Here is a 14,542-nt window from a genome sequence, read left to right as displayed (position 1 = left end):
GCAGGAGCGGGACTGAAAATCATAATTTTTTTGTGGGTGCGAGCGGGAGCGGGACTGAAAATCATAATTCTTTGCGGGCGGGAGTGGGACTGCACAATGCGGGCGCGGGCGGGACTGAAAAATCCGACCTGCACAGACCTCTACAATGCACTCATCGCCGATTACAGTCCTCAACCATGAGCAGAGTACTCCCACCCCTGACATTTTTTTTTTTTTCAAAAATACACGATTTACAAAAGCGGTATTTTTGCGATCAAATCTGCGGAATTCCGTGAATTTTTCACAGCCCTGATATATAAAAAAAAAAAAATGAAGCACAGAGAAAACATTGAGGCATTTGTTTTTAATTGTAGATTGAAATACATGACAATGCAATTATTAACAAAGAATATTTCATGATTTAGGCCTTTACAATACATTACAAACAAAGAAAAACAAACTCTCACATTGTGGTTTATTGTGAGATGTGGTTTAATATATGGGCTTAAAAGTGAAAAATTTTCTTTGCCACGTGAGACAATGTGACAAAACGGAAAGCGACTGATGACTGAATGCTTTAAAGCAGTAAACGTCTGAAATCACGCTGCTGTCCATTTCTACATGATCTTCATACAGCCATACAATACACGTAATACAAGGTTATTCAATGGTTAGATTACAACCAAAGAGAAAATGGAAGGGAAAAAAAAAATTTTTTTTTTTTTACATAAAATACTTTTGAAGTATTGTCTTACAGTAACTATAAATCAACCCTTTCAAGAACACGCCCTAAGCAAAGCCTTAAGTCCTCAGGGATAAAGAATAATCACAAGGTTCCATTACTAAGTACATTCCAAAAATAAGTGTACAATATGCACACTTAGAAAAAATACAAAATTAAAAGCTATATCTATGCAGACTGGTGAAATTTTATGCAATAGTGAAAAGAAATGGAGCAACTGCCAAAAACGTTCCTTTTCCTTACTGTGGTAAAAAGCAAAATGTCTACAGATGAGTGTCCATGAGTTCCATCGTTCTGTTGGCTGCAGTAAGCCATCACAACGTGGGATGGGCAGCTGGGCCCGACACGGCCGTGCTCTGCTCCTCAGTAAAGGCCACACGCTTAGCGGGCTGATTCAAGAATAAAGGGGTTACCAATGTTTCACTTTGTGTCTTTTACAATATGCCATAATTAAACCCCCAAATCCTTTGGGTCGTCACTTCCGCACTCCTTAGGAGAACTACAGAAGAGCACAGTTCATACCTCCAGTGTTTTAAGATGCTGTCACGTTGAGGCTGGATTCAGGTGTAAAAGGAAAAAAAGAAAAGGGAAAAAAAAAAACCAAAAACAAACAAAAAAACAAAAAATGCAGAACAGAGCTGCTCATTGGTTGTTTTTAGCTTTCGCATGTGTTAGGATGTGCGACTTAAGATTGGTAGACTGAGCAAACTTTTTATTGCAGCCATCGAAAGGACAGACGTACGGGCGGTCTCCGGTGTGAATTCGTACATGAGTGCGGAGGTTAAAGTCCAGGGAGAAGCGTTTCCCGCAGCCTTCAAAAGTGCACTAGGCAAGAGAGATAAACATAGAATTTAGATCTCTATTACTCACATACTCAACACATAAAAAGCACACAACACATTTATTTAAAAAAAAAAAAAAATTTCCGCACCACTGTTAAGTAATGTTACTGTGGGATATAGCAGTAATTATTCCATCCACAGTCACTGGATATGAGCAATCGCACACTGGCTGCTCTACTACTAGGATATCAGCTCATATACCATGAGTAGAGAAAAACAAAATGGCAGAGCGCATCAAGTCAGATATACCTTTGTTATCAAGTATTTAAAAGAAACAAATAGCTAAGGGCGGCACGGTGGTGTAGTGGTTAGCGCTGTCGCCTCACAGCAAGAAGGTCTGGGTTCGAGCCCCGTGGCCGGCGAGGGCCTTTCTGTGTGGAGTTTGCATGCTCTCCCCGTGTCCGCGTGGGTTTCCTCCGGGTGCTCCGGTTTCCCCCACAGTCCAAAGACATGCAGGTTAGGTTAACTGGTGGCTCTAAATTGACCGTAGGTGTGAATGTGAGTGTGAATGGTTGTCTGTGTCTATGTGTCAGCCCTGTGATGACCTGGCGACTTGTCCAGGGTGTACCCCGCCTTTCGCCCGTAGTCAGCTGGGATAGGCTCCAGCTTGCCTGCGACCCTGTAGAACAGGATAAAGCGGCTAGAGATGATGAGATGAGACAAATAGCTAAAAGAATATAGTCCCCCCCCAAAAAAATCTCCTGTTCCACACTCCGTGGCGGTATTGCACCTTTAAAAGCTGGTTTACCAATCGCCAAAAAATGATTGCTCTGAGAGCACAATATCCCCCGCTACAATATATTGCAAACAAAATTGCAAGATGCATATTAAATGTCCTTTAACAATGACTTTTGCCAAGTTTTGTGAAATTCGTCCAAAAATTGAGAGAGGAGTTGATTTTAGAAAGTGAGAACCCTTTCCGGGACGGACGGACTTCGCCACAACATAATCCCACTTCGGGCCTTTAGGCCAGCGGGGGATAAAAATCCTGAAGAAAAGGAAGAAGCAGCAAATGGCGGCGCGTGTTGCTGAATCAACCAAGGACGAAATAAAAACTCTACTCGATGCGACAAAAAAAAAAAAGGGGGGGGGGGGGGGGGAGAAGAATTTCATGGTAAGATTTTTTTTTTTTTAAATTCAAGAATTATTGCATTTTTCACAATTTGCTACCGTCATTTCACCGGTTTCTTTACATCTATCCATCTTCTACCGCTTATCCGGATCTGGGTCACGGGGGTAGCAGCCTAAGCAAAGCCGCCCAGACTTCCCTCTCCCCAGCCACCTCCACCAGTTCTTCCAGGGGAATACCGAGGCGTTCCCAAGCCAGCCGAGAGATGTAACCTCTCCAGCGTGTCCTGGGGTCTCCTCCCGGTGGGGCGTGCCCAGAGAACCTCCCTTGGGAGGTGTCCAGGGGGCATCCTAACAAGCTGCCCGAACCACCTCAACTGACTCCTTTCGATGTGGAGGAGCAGCGGTTCTACTCCGAGTCTCTCCCGAATGACCAAGCTTCTCACCCTGTCTAAGGGAGAGCCCAGCCACCCTGCGGAGAAAACTAATTTCTACCGCTTGTATCCGCGATCTCATTCTTCCGGTCACTACCCACAGCTCGTGACCATAGGTGAGAGCGGTTTGTTTGCATTCCAAGCGGAAATTATTTTGTCGGATGTTTTGTACGAAGTTTTTATTTATCGAATTTGCAAAAAATAAAAATGCTCTGTTTCTCAAAATCCAGTGAATGTGGATAGAATAAAACAGTTATTCCACTCAATCTCCCCGTACATGGCTTATAGTCGAGCCGAGTCGAGTCGACGCCACACGCCTTGTCAGCTATCAGCTCACGTACGACTCGATTTTGTGGAATAACCGTTAATTACGATTAAGAATAAGTGATCTCTTCATAAATCACAGATTAATGGCAGTGTCTTCAAATTCATCATACCGTACCTATACAGGTATCTGTACAGGTACACCTCAGATTAATGCAAACTGATGTTTTGACCTTTAACTGCTTGTTATAGCCATGCAAATTGCATTACAAGGCTACATGCCCATAACATGCATGCAAGCTACATTTATGCTAGGCAGTCAATGCAGAAAACATTTTATACAAGGTATAATGCAATTTTTACATCTAAGTCTACTCAGAGTAGATATATTTTACCTGAGGATATTCCTACTGTTCCTTTTACAGGAGATCTAATGACGCAACCTTCCCGTATACAGGACCACACAGGCCATACAAATTATTGATGCAACAGATTCATATAGGAATGAAACCCCAAGATATGCCGGTAAAAACTTCATTACCCGACCCCGCGTGCAATTAAATCAGTCCGAATAAGGACACAGAGAAAATTGAAAAACATTTAATCAGTGAGCCTTTGCAACAGTAACTTCATTTCAGCTTCGTGAACGAAAACTTAATTTCAGGTTAACTGTAATGTAGTTAACCAAACAGGTTAAAGCAAGGAGATTAAATTAAAGCTAATCCAAATACTTCTTCCAGTTACTTTCATTTTAGACTCAATAACGGTGTCACTGCATGCTGAAATGTTCGTGCAGGTATTTATACAGTCATCACAGCTGGTGGGGCGGCACGGTGGTGTAGTGGTTAGCGCTGTCGCCTCACAGCAAGAAGGTCCGGGTTCGAGCCCCGTGGCCGGCGAGGGCCTTTCTGTGTGGAGTTTGCATGTTCTCCCCGTGTCCGCGTGGGTTTCCTCCGGGTGCTCCGGTTTCCCCCACAGTCCAAAGACATGCAGGTTAGGTTAACTGGTGACTCTAAATTGACCGTAGGTGTGAATGTGAGTGTGAATGGTTGTCTGTGTCTATGTGTCAGCCCTGTGATGACCTGGCAACTTGTCCAGGGTGTACCCCGCCTTTCGCCCGTAGTCAGCTGGGATAGGCTCCAGCTTGCCTGCGACCCTGTAGAAGGATAAAGCGGCTAGAGATAATGAGATGAGACGAGATCACAGCTGGTGATGAATTTCCTAGGACTAGAACCTTATGCTCTGCTGGTTCCTGTTCCAAGCCTGTTCTCGTTTTAAAATGTGCAAAAAGCACTTCATGTCACAAAATGAGCCCGAGTTTGGCCAAGTGTTTATACGACATGTCGCACACAAGGCCCACAGGCTAAATACAGACCGTTGTCACATTTCATTTGGCCTGCATGAACTTGGAGAAAAAAAAAAAAAAATTTCAAAAAGCTCATAGTACACTACAATCTCATCTCATCTCATTATCTCTAGCCGCTTTATCCTGTTCTACAGGCTGCAACCCTCTGGATGGCCTTTCTGTTTCTTTACATGCAGCAGTAAAAGACCTCAGAGTGATTATTGACCTCAGACTTTCATTCGAAACTCACATCTCAGAAATATTGCTCATCTCATCTCATTATCTCTAGCCGCTTTATCCTTCTACAGGGTCCCAGGCAAGCTGGAGCCTATCCCAGCTGACTACGGGCGAAAGGCGGGGTACACCCTGGACAAGTCGCCAGGTCATCACAGGGCTGACACATAGACACAGACAACCATTCACACTCACATTCACACCTACGGTCAATTTAGAGTCACCAGTTAACCTAACCTGCATGTCTTTGGACTGTGGGGGAAACCGGAGCACCCGGAGGAAACCCACGCGGACACGAGGAGAACATGCAAACTCCGCACAGAAAGGCCCTCGCCGGCCCCGGGGCTCGAACCCAGACCTTCTTGCTGTGAGGCGACAGCGCTAACCACTACACCACCGTGCCGCCCCAGTACACTACAATGTTTTAACTAAAACTAGATTTCAAGTCAGATTTGTAGTTTATTTTAATCAGTATTTCAGCACTAAGTGTTGAAGCTCATACAAAAACTCGTTTCTTTATCTTTTTTAAAAACGCATGTCAAGTGCTGGCAATGGTGTACTCAGGATAAGAAAATCTCATCTTAATAGTTTTCGTGATCTGTACAGTAGAAGTGGTGATGACTTAAATCTGTTAAAGGAGAACTGAAGGCGAATTTATCATCAAAATTCTATTTCTCATTTTATTAAATATCTGAATGTATTTTTGATAGCTATTCCGTCACTTCTATAGCAAGTTGAGTGTTTGAGACATGCTATGCAACATATCAGTCCATATGTCAAAGCAACGGTCGTAAACAAGATTCGTCGAGACCTGTACGGGACGTCGTAGGACGGAAGTAAAACGTACGGCGGAAATCAAAGTGACCGACATCTGCCAACGTTGTCAAAAGACACACGCGCCCTCTTTCGAATGCTGACGTGATCAAGCAAGAAGTTGTGTTTGTTTTGATAGCAATCAGGAAAGTTTGAAAAAAGTCAGCAGTAATCGTCATTTAAACTCGTTTTTGTGCAATACTTCGTTTGGAAAGCAGTTTTCAAAATGGCGGCACTGACACCTGGCTGACACTTCATGTTTCGAAGTCTCACACAAGTCTCGTGAAGATCGCACGGATAAGCGACACCTGCCGTGGACCAAACGAACTAAATTCAACACGGCTAAAAACCAAATAGGCCGATAAGTATAATATTTAATTGCAATTAGTTGCCAATACGAGTCATGATATAAGGTTACTAAAACCGAAAACGTAATTGAATAACACGTTAATTAAGAAATAAAGCAAGTTTAAAAATGACTTCAGTTCTCCTTTATTCATTTAGGACACGATATACCATAAACCATTTTTATCATATTAATACCATTGCCATAAAATAGCTTTATGACAGTTCAGCTGAAAAGTATTAAAATAGTAATCAGGTAACAGTAAATGACACCTTATTATAAATCCAGTCTCCATTTCTTTTCCTCCTACTGCATTAACTCTCATCATGAGATCCCTATGATTGTAGTGCAGCTACCTGGCTAGTAGCTTTCAAAAAGAAACTGGGAAAACGCATGATCCTGACCGGTTAATTCTATGGAGACCATAGAAGGAGTGTTCATGTCTCAGTTGCCATCAAGTTTTTCCTAATACCTGCGAATCGTTCTAGCATGCTACCCATCTGAAGAGTGAACACACACATGCGAGCAATGAGCACACACACATACCCAGAGCAGTGGGCAACCATTCTAACAGCGCCCAGGGAGCAGTTGGGAATTAGGTGCCTCACTCAAGGGCTAACTGCATGTCTTTGGAATGTGGGGGATGGTCTTACAGGTGCCAAGCAAGACCTTTTAGCCAAATTATGCACACACAATTCTGACATCCTTTGTCTCCAGGAGACACATTGTGGGCCTTCATGGACCCACCGTCAAATCCCTGGATTGACTCTCGCAAGAGAGAGACCACATGACCAGTTCTCTCATGACCAGTACGGCAGTGCAATATTTGTACGCAATGGGCTAACTGTGGACAAATTCTCCCAGACAAAAAACGACAACATCAAAGTCCTATCCATTTACATCACAGGAATCTCTGTACGCTCTGTTTACAAGCCACCAGTTGCAACCTTCGATCTTCCTGGTGAGATTACCAACAGCTGCATCAAGATTATAGGTGACTTCTAAAGCCACAGTATTACTTGGGACTATGGAGAGACAAATGAAGATGGTGGACTGGTAGAGAACTGGGCAGATGCTAACCACTTGTCCTTTGTGCATGATGCAAAGTTTCCCTCCTCCATCAACAGCACAAGACGGCGACATGGATATAATCCAGACTTGGATTTGCCTCACAAAGCATCGCTAACCAATGCGAGAAGTCTGTCCTCAACCCTATCGCACGCTCCCAACACCAACCAATCAGAATCAAGGTTAATGCAGCCATTACACCCCAAACAGCTCCCTTCCACTGACGCTTCAACCGAAAGAAAGCAAACTGGGAAAAAAAAGTTTGCTGAAGACCTGGACTCCTCCATCAAGGTCCTGCCTGCCCTCCCAAGTAATTATGACACCATTGTAGAGATGGTCAAGAAACGTTTGAGACGCAACACCCCTTGAACCTGTCGCACAAATTATATTCAACGGCTGACAGATGACTCCAAGATCCTGTATGAAGACTACATCAAGCACTTCCAAAATGACCCTTTCAGTGCTGATACAATAGAATCTGGAGAGAACCTGACTAAAGCGATCATGGAAGGTAGGAAATGGCAGGAATTCATCCAGTCAACTGACATGACAAACAGCAGCAGGAAAGCCTGGAAAAGAATACGAATCCTCGGCAATGACTACACAAGACACAACCAAGATCACAAGTCACTGCAGATCAAGTAGCCCACCAACTTATTGCGAACAGCCAGGGAAACCCTAACCACCATCCAAGAAGAGCCAAACTCCCAAAACCCACAGCTGAGAGTTCTTAAGTGTCACCAGACTTCACAAGACCCTTCACCATGAGTGACCCATGTGTTGCCATCAAAGCCTATGAAAAACAAAGCAGCTGGCCTTGACGAAATCCTCTATGAACAAATCAAACACTTTGGACCTGGTGCACTTCAGTAGCTGTTCAACAAACATGTGGGCATCAAAAACATACCAAAGCTGTGGAGGAAAGCCAATCATTGCCCTTCTGAAACCTGGTAAAGAACTAGCCAGCCCAAAGAGCTATAGGCCGATCTTCCTGCTATTCAAACGGCTTCTTTTCAATTGAACTGCCCCTTTCGTTGATGAACACCTCATTCCTGAAGAGGTAGGTTTCAGGCCAGGAAAGTCCTGCACTGGTCAACCTCACACAATTCATCAAGGATGGGCTCGAGGAAGGACTGATCACTGGAGCTACTTTCTTCGACCTTTCTGCAACCTACGACACAGTAAATTACAAAATCCTCACCAGAAAGCTCTTCGAGATGACAACGTGAAGTTGACAGACCTCATCCTAAACCGGCTGTCAAATAGGCGATTGCGCAGATGGCGCATCCAGAAAACCGGTCTTCCATGAGGAAGTGTCCTTGCCCCACTTCTCTTCAATGTGTATGCAAATGATCAACTTATCTATCCAGACACCAGAAGTTTTCTGTATGCAGAGGGCATCTGCATTGCCTCCCAGAAGAGGTAGAAAAGGCCCTCAGTGATGCTCTAGCAGACCTGGTCCTGTAATATGCATTCAACCATGAGCTAACCCTGCAAAGACCCAAATAAGTGCTTTTCACCTCAAGAACAGGGAAGTTGATCGACAACTGAGGATCAGCTGGTATGGGAAATGGCTGAAACTCTCCCACAAGACGATCTATCTAGGAGTTACTATGGATCGCTCCCTCATCAATAACGATCACATTGCCAATACCAAGGCAAAAAGTTGGTGCCAGGAATTCCATCCTGAAGAAGCTGGCTAATACCAAATGGGGCACAGATGCCAGTACCATCCGCACCACAGCCCTCGCCCTATGTTCCTCTGCCATGGAATATGCATCCCCAGTCTGGAGCAGGTTAGCTCATGGTGCCAAAATTGACCCAGTCTTGAATGAGCCATCACTGGATGCCTCAAACCAACAAGAGTAGATGATCTCTACCTGCTGAGTCGTATAGCACCCTCACATATTAGAAGGATGGTTCTATCTCAAAGAGAAGACAGACAAGCAGGACTTCACCCACTCTTCCAACAAGAACCAAAAGAGAAGAGGCTCAAATCCAGGAACAGCTGCCTACACTCTGTCGAGGCTCTCCAAGACAGTCCCTACAACCGGAGGATACCACTCTGATCTGAGCCTCTTCAGAGTGCACCACACAAGCTCTGCCTTGATCCCAAGGAATCCCTCCCATCTGGCTCCAGTGAGCCATGGCCCTTTTGGCCATGTCTTAACCGCCTGAGGAGTGCCACCGGAAGATGCAAATTCCTTAGGCAGAGGTGGGGATGTGACAATGGTGAAGCAACTTGTGACCACAAGGAGGAGAAGACTATGGAACATCTGTTGGTCTGTCCTCTCCTCCCAGAGCCATACACCTTCGAGGACTTGGAAGCCCTGAATCACCAAGCCAAAATATGTGTCCATCACTGGACAGGAGCTGTGTAGCGACTCGAGGAGAAAAGAGTTAATCCGGGGGTTCTAATCAAGGTGATAAAATGTGATGAAACAAACGAACACCTTCATAAAAAAAATAAATAAATACATTTATGATATGGATGTGTCATCACCTGTACATACACCTAGTCTGTTAGCGCCACTTTTTTCCAAGAAACAACCGATTCTAATTTCAGAGGCCGTTATTAGTGTGAATCAACAAAATAAAGCTAAAGCAAAGGGTTTTTTTTTTAAAATAACTTATTAAAAAAAAAATTGGATAGTCTTTCTTTGTGGCCTTTCAGTGTCTCACAAAAAGCCAGATTTTGACACTCATAGCGTATACCAACCTGGAAAGGTTTTTCTCCGGTGTGAACAAGTTGGTGGCGCTTTAGTTTTGAACTCTCTACAAAGGCTTTCCCGCACTCCGCGCACACATGAACCCGGGGCCCGTGGGTGTGGAGGTGCTTCCTCATTGCAGAGTTATCCCTGAACATCTTAGTGCATCCCTGAAAGAAACAGATGCAAGTTTACTCTCGCTTGAATTAATAAGACCAAATCAAAGCTTGCTACCAAGGACCTGTAAAGTGCAACGTATTATAAGATCAATTAACATAAACCTGTGATTTTCTTCGCAGCCCTGTCCCCGAAATCACTCACTCATTCACTACCCCCTATTCACTACCTAAGGAATTCTGTATAGAGGACTATATAGTGAGCTCACTGGTAAAAACACTTTCGGACACTACTCCGCTGCGCCATTATTTACGTCATTACTGTCGCACAATTAAAATGTGCTAAATCAGTTAGCTGATGGGTTTTCAAAATAATAAATACATGCATGTATTTGTGATAAATCCATATTATACTGAGCGCATTTCCTACGTTAATAAATACAAAGTACTTTGTGTCTGCTGCATCTTTCAGTTCTTTTAAATCTATTCTATTATTTACCGTTTTTTAATTGTACTTGAATGCCCGTTTATAGTGCGTTTCTTCCTCTGTCCATTCACCCCAACACACTTTTTTTTTTAGCGCAACCGCAATGCATGATGGTATATACTGTATCGCTTGGTTAGTGCCCATTGGTTGTACACTACTTTTCATGATGCATTGTGGGATACTTTGAGTGCACTATATAGGGTGTAATAATTCTCACTATACATTCGGACAGCACTACAAATGGGCGAACTCACTATATAGTCCACTATATAGTGAGTAGTGAGTGATTTCGGACACAGAGGTACAAAAGGATTGCGAGTACAACCCTGATTCCAAAAAAGTTGGGACAAAGTACAAAAATTGTAAATAAAACCAGAATGCAATAATTTACAAATCTCAAAAACTGATATTGTATTCACAATAGAACATAGACAACATATCAAATGTCGAAAGTGAGACATTTTGAAATTTCATGCCAGCAACACATCTCAAAAAAGTTGGGACAGGGGCAATAAGAGGCTGGAAAAGTTAAAGGTACAAAAAAGGAACAGCTGGAGGACCAAATTGCAACTCATTAGGTCAATTGGCAATAGGTCATTAACATGACTGGGTATAAAAAGAGCATCTTGGAGTGGCAGCGGCTCTCAGAAGTAAAGATGGAAAGAGGATCACCAATCCCCCTAATTCTGCGCCGACAAATAGTGGAGCAATATCAGAAAGGAGTTCAACAGTGTAAAATTGCAAAGAGTTTGAACATATCATCATCTACAGTGCATAATATCATTAAAAGATTCAGAGAATCTGGAAGAATCTCTGTGCGTAAGGGTCAAGGCCGGAAAACCATACCGGGTGCCCGTGATCTTTGGGCCCTTAGACGGCACTGCATCACATACAGGCATGCTTCTGTATTGGAAATCACAAAATGGGCTCAGGAATATTTCCAGAGAACATTATCTGTGAACACAATTCACCGTGCCATCCGCCGTTGCCAGCTAAAACCCTATAGTTCAAAGAAGAAGCCGCATCTAAACATGATCCAGAAGTGCAGACGTCTTCTCTGGGCCAAGGCTCATTTAAAATGGACTGTGGCAAAGTGGAAAACTGTTCTGTGGTCAGACGAATCAAAATTTGAAGTTCTTTATGGAAATCAGGGACGCCGTGTCATTCGGACTAAAGAGGAGAAGGACGACCCAAGTTGTTATCAGCGCTCAGTTCAGAAGCCTGCATCTCTGATGGTATGGGGTTGCATTAGTGCGTGTGGCATGGGCAGCTTACACATCTGGAAGGACACCAATCAGTGCTGAAAGGTATATCCAGGTTCTAGAGCAACATATGCTCCCATCCAAACGACGTCTCTTTCAGGGAAGACCTTGCATTTTCCAACATGACAATGCCAAACCACATACTGCATCAATTACAGCATCATGGCTGCATAGAAGAAGGGTCCAGGTACTGAACTGGCCAGCCTGCAGTCCAGATCTTTCACCCATAGACAACATTTGGCGCATCATAAAACGGAAGATACGACAAAAAAAGACCTAAGACAGTTGAGCAACTAGAATCCTACATTAGACAAGAATGGGTTAACATTCCTATCCCTAAACTTGAGCATCTTGTCTCCTCAGTCCCCAGACGTTTACAGACTGTTGTAAAGAGAAAAGGGGATGTCTCACAGTGGTAAACATGGCCTTGTCCCAACTTTTTTGAGATGTGGTGTTGTCATGAAATTTAAAAATCACCTAATTTTTCTCTTTAAATGATACATTTTCTCAGTTTAAACATTTGATATGTCATCTATGTTCTATTCTGAATAAAATATGGAATTTTGAAACTTCCACATTATTGCATTCCGTTTATATTTACAATTTATACTTTGCCCCAACTTTTTTGGAATCGGGGTTGTATGATACAGTCATGGCCAGTGAAGAAGTTGTTTACATATTCTTAGCTTTTATGGGAAACCAGCTGAAACAAAAGATATGTAAATAAATGTGCAAATATGTCACAGAAACACTTACTTTGTGGGGACAGGCTATTGTTCTGGGCGCATCATCCTCTTTGACCTTTCGTGGTTTCATTCTGAGAGAGCAGAAAGAACAAGGAAGCTGAGGAGCTAAATTAAAGCAAAATACTATTGTAGTTATTGCTCACAGACAACACTAATCCCTTTATGTAGTGGCTCATGTACACACATTATTGAAAAAAACACAGGCACCGTGACCAAAACAGCTGTGTGACTTCAATAGTTAAAGTGCCCTTCACGATCATTAGCACCCTTGTAAAGATTAGTAAAAAGGGTTAGGGGGGGAAAAATAAAAAATAAAATAAAATTCAACCTTTTGGTCAAGTAGCTTCATTTCGCACTGAAAAAAAAAAATGAGCAAAATCCAACCTTTAACTGAAATACATTCATTCAGAGAAAAAAAACAAATGCCTCATCAAGAAACAATTATTTTCAACAAAAGCACATGTGCCACTATTATTAGCACCCCGAAGATTATAGTGAACAATGTAACTGAAGCATGTTTCCCATTTAAATTGCACATGTTTGAGTTGACTGCAGCATGTAGGAACTTGTAGTGTGCAGAATGTCCCCAAATCCACCATCAGACACCACCTCCATGCCAACAGACTATTGGGAAGATCTCTCATCTCATCTCATTATCTCTAGCCGCTTTATCCTGTTCTACAGGGTCGCAGGCAAGCTGGAGCCTATCCCAGCTGACTACGGGCGAAAGGCGGGGTACACCCTGGACAAGTCGCCAGGTCATCACAGGGCCGACACATAGACACAGACAACCATCCACACTCACACCTACGGTCAATTTAGAGTCACCAGTTAACCTAACCTGCATGTCTTTGGACTGTGGGGGAAACCGGAGCACCCGCAGGAAACCCACGCGGACACGGGGAGAACATGCAAACTCCGCACAGAAAGGCCCTCGCCGGCCATGGGGCTCGAACCCGGACCTTCTTGCTGTGAGGCGACAGCGCTAACCACTACACCACCGTGCCGCCCACTATTGGGAAGATCTGCCAGAAAAAAAAAGGCTTTTCTGTCAGTTAACCACAAATGTAAGCACGTGGAGTTTGTGAAACACTATTACAACTTTGACTGGAACCGTGTTCTCTGGTCTGATGCAACAAAAATGGAGCTTTTTGGCAATAAACACTCAAGATGGGTTTGGCGTAAAAAGAAGGATGGCTATAATGAAAAGAACCCGATCCCGACTGTAAAATATACTGGAAGTTCTGCGATGTCTTGGGGTCGTTTTTTTTTTTTCTCCAAAAGGCCCTGGAAACCTTGCTAGGGTACATAGCATCACAGACTCCACGAAATGCCAGGACATTTTAAATCAAAATCTGGCTGCTTCTGCCCAGGAAACTAAAACTGGGTCGTCATTGAATCTTCCAGCAGGACAATGATCTGAAGCATATGTCCAAAGCAACACAAAAATGGTGAGCTGAGCACAGAATCAAGCTTCTGCCCTGGCCAACTCAGTCCCCTGACCTGAACCCCAGCGAAAACCTGTGGGCTGAGCTGAAGAGGAGAGAGCACAAGAGAGGGCCGAGAACCCTGGATGATGTTGAGAGATTGTGTAAAGCCTAGGTCACAACCGGCCGTACGTGCTCCTACAGCCGGTCTACGTGCAAAAAACGCAAGAAATGCACGGAGGGCGCGCGTGTGACGTGCTGATTTTCGAGCCGTAGACTGGCCGCAGAGGTTCTTTGTCATGTCAAACAAACTCTACGGGCGCTTACGTTTTTTTTTTTCAGGTTGCGAGAAAACTTATGGCCAACGTGTGTCTTTCTCCATGAACAAAAAACGCAGCGATTTGGGAAATGCCAAAAAAATTCATACGTCCAGTTGTGACCTAGGCTTATAGAGGAATGGTCTCAGATGTCCTACTCTGCATCTCCAACCTTATAAAATGTTATAGGGAGTGACTCAGTGCTGTTTTACTGGCAAACAGAGGTTGTGCAAAGTAAATACAGGGATGCCAATAACCGTGGCATGTGTTTTTGTTGAAAATAATTATTTCTTGATGAAGGATTTGATTGTCTCTGAAAAAAAAAAATTCCGTTAAAAAAGGTT

The 14,542-nt window shown here is 43.5% G+C and overlaps 1 protein-coding gene across 2 annotated transcripts in view; it reads right to left on the bottom strand.

The window, feature by feature from the left end:
* Positions 1 to 374: 374 nt before the first annotated feature.
* The window catches only part of yy1b (YY1 transcription factor b), a 57,003-nt gene continuing 42,835 nt past the window's right edge, over positions 375 to 14,542 (bottom strand). For both annotated transcript variants that reach the window (XM_060917782.1, XM_060917783.1), the window contains 3 exons: positions 12,465 to 12,525; positions 9,855 to 10,013; positions 375 to 1,546 (listed from right to left, as the gene is read on the bottom strand). In XM_060917782.1, the coding sequence (XP_060773765.1) occupies positions 1,364 to 1,546; positions 9,855 to 10,013; positions 12,465 to 12,525 (403 nt within the window). In that variant the 3' untranslated portion in view covers positions 375 to 1,363. The remainder of the gene's footprint in view (positions 1,547 to 9,854; positions 10,014 to 12,464; positions 12,526 to 14,542) is intronic.

Source organism: Neoarius graeffei, chromosome 3 (genome assembly GCF_027579695.1).
Source record: "Neoarius graeffei isolate fNeoGra1 chromosome 3, fNeoGra1.pri, whole genome shotgun sequence".
NCBI classification, from domain to species: domain Eukaryota; kingdom Metazoa; phylum Chordata; class Actinopteri; order Siluriformes; family Ariidae; genus Neoarius; species Neoarius graeffei.
The sequence above is the reverse complement of the archived record's forward strand: the minus strand, read 5'-3'. Positions and strand labels throughout refer to the sequence as shown.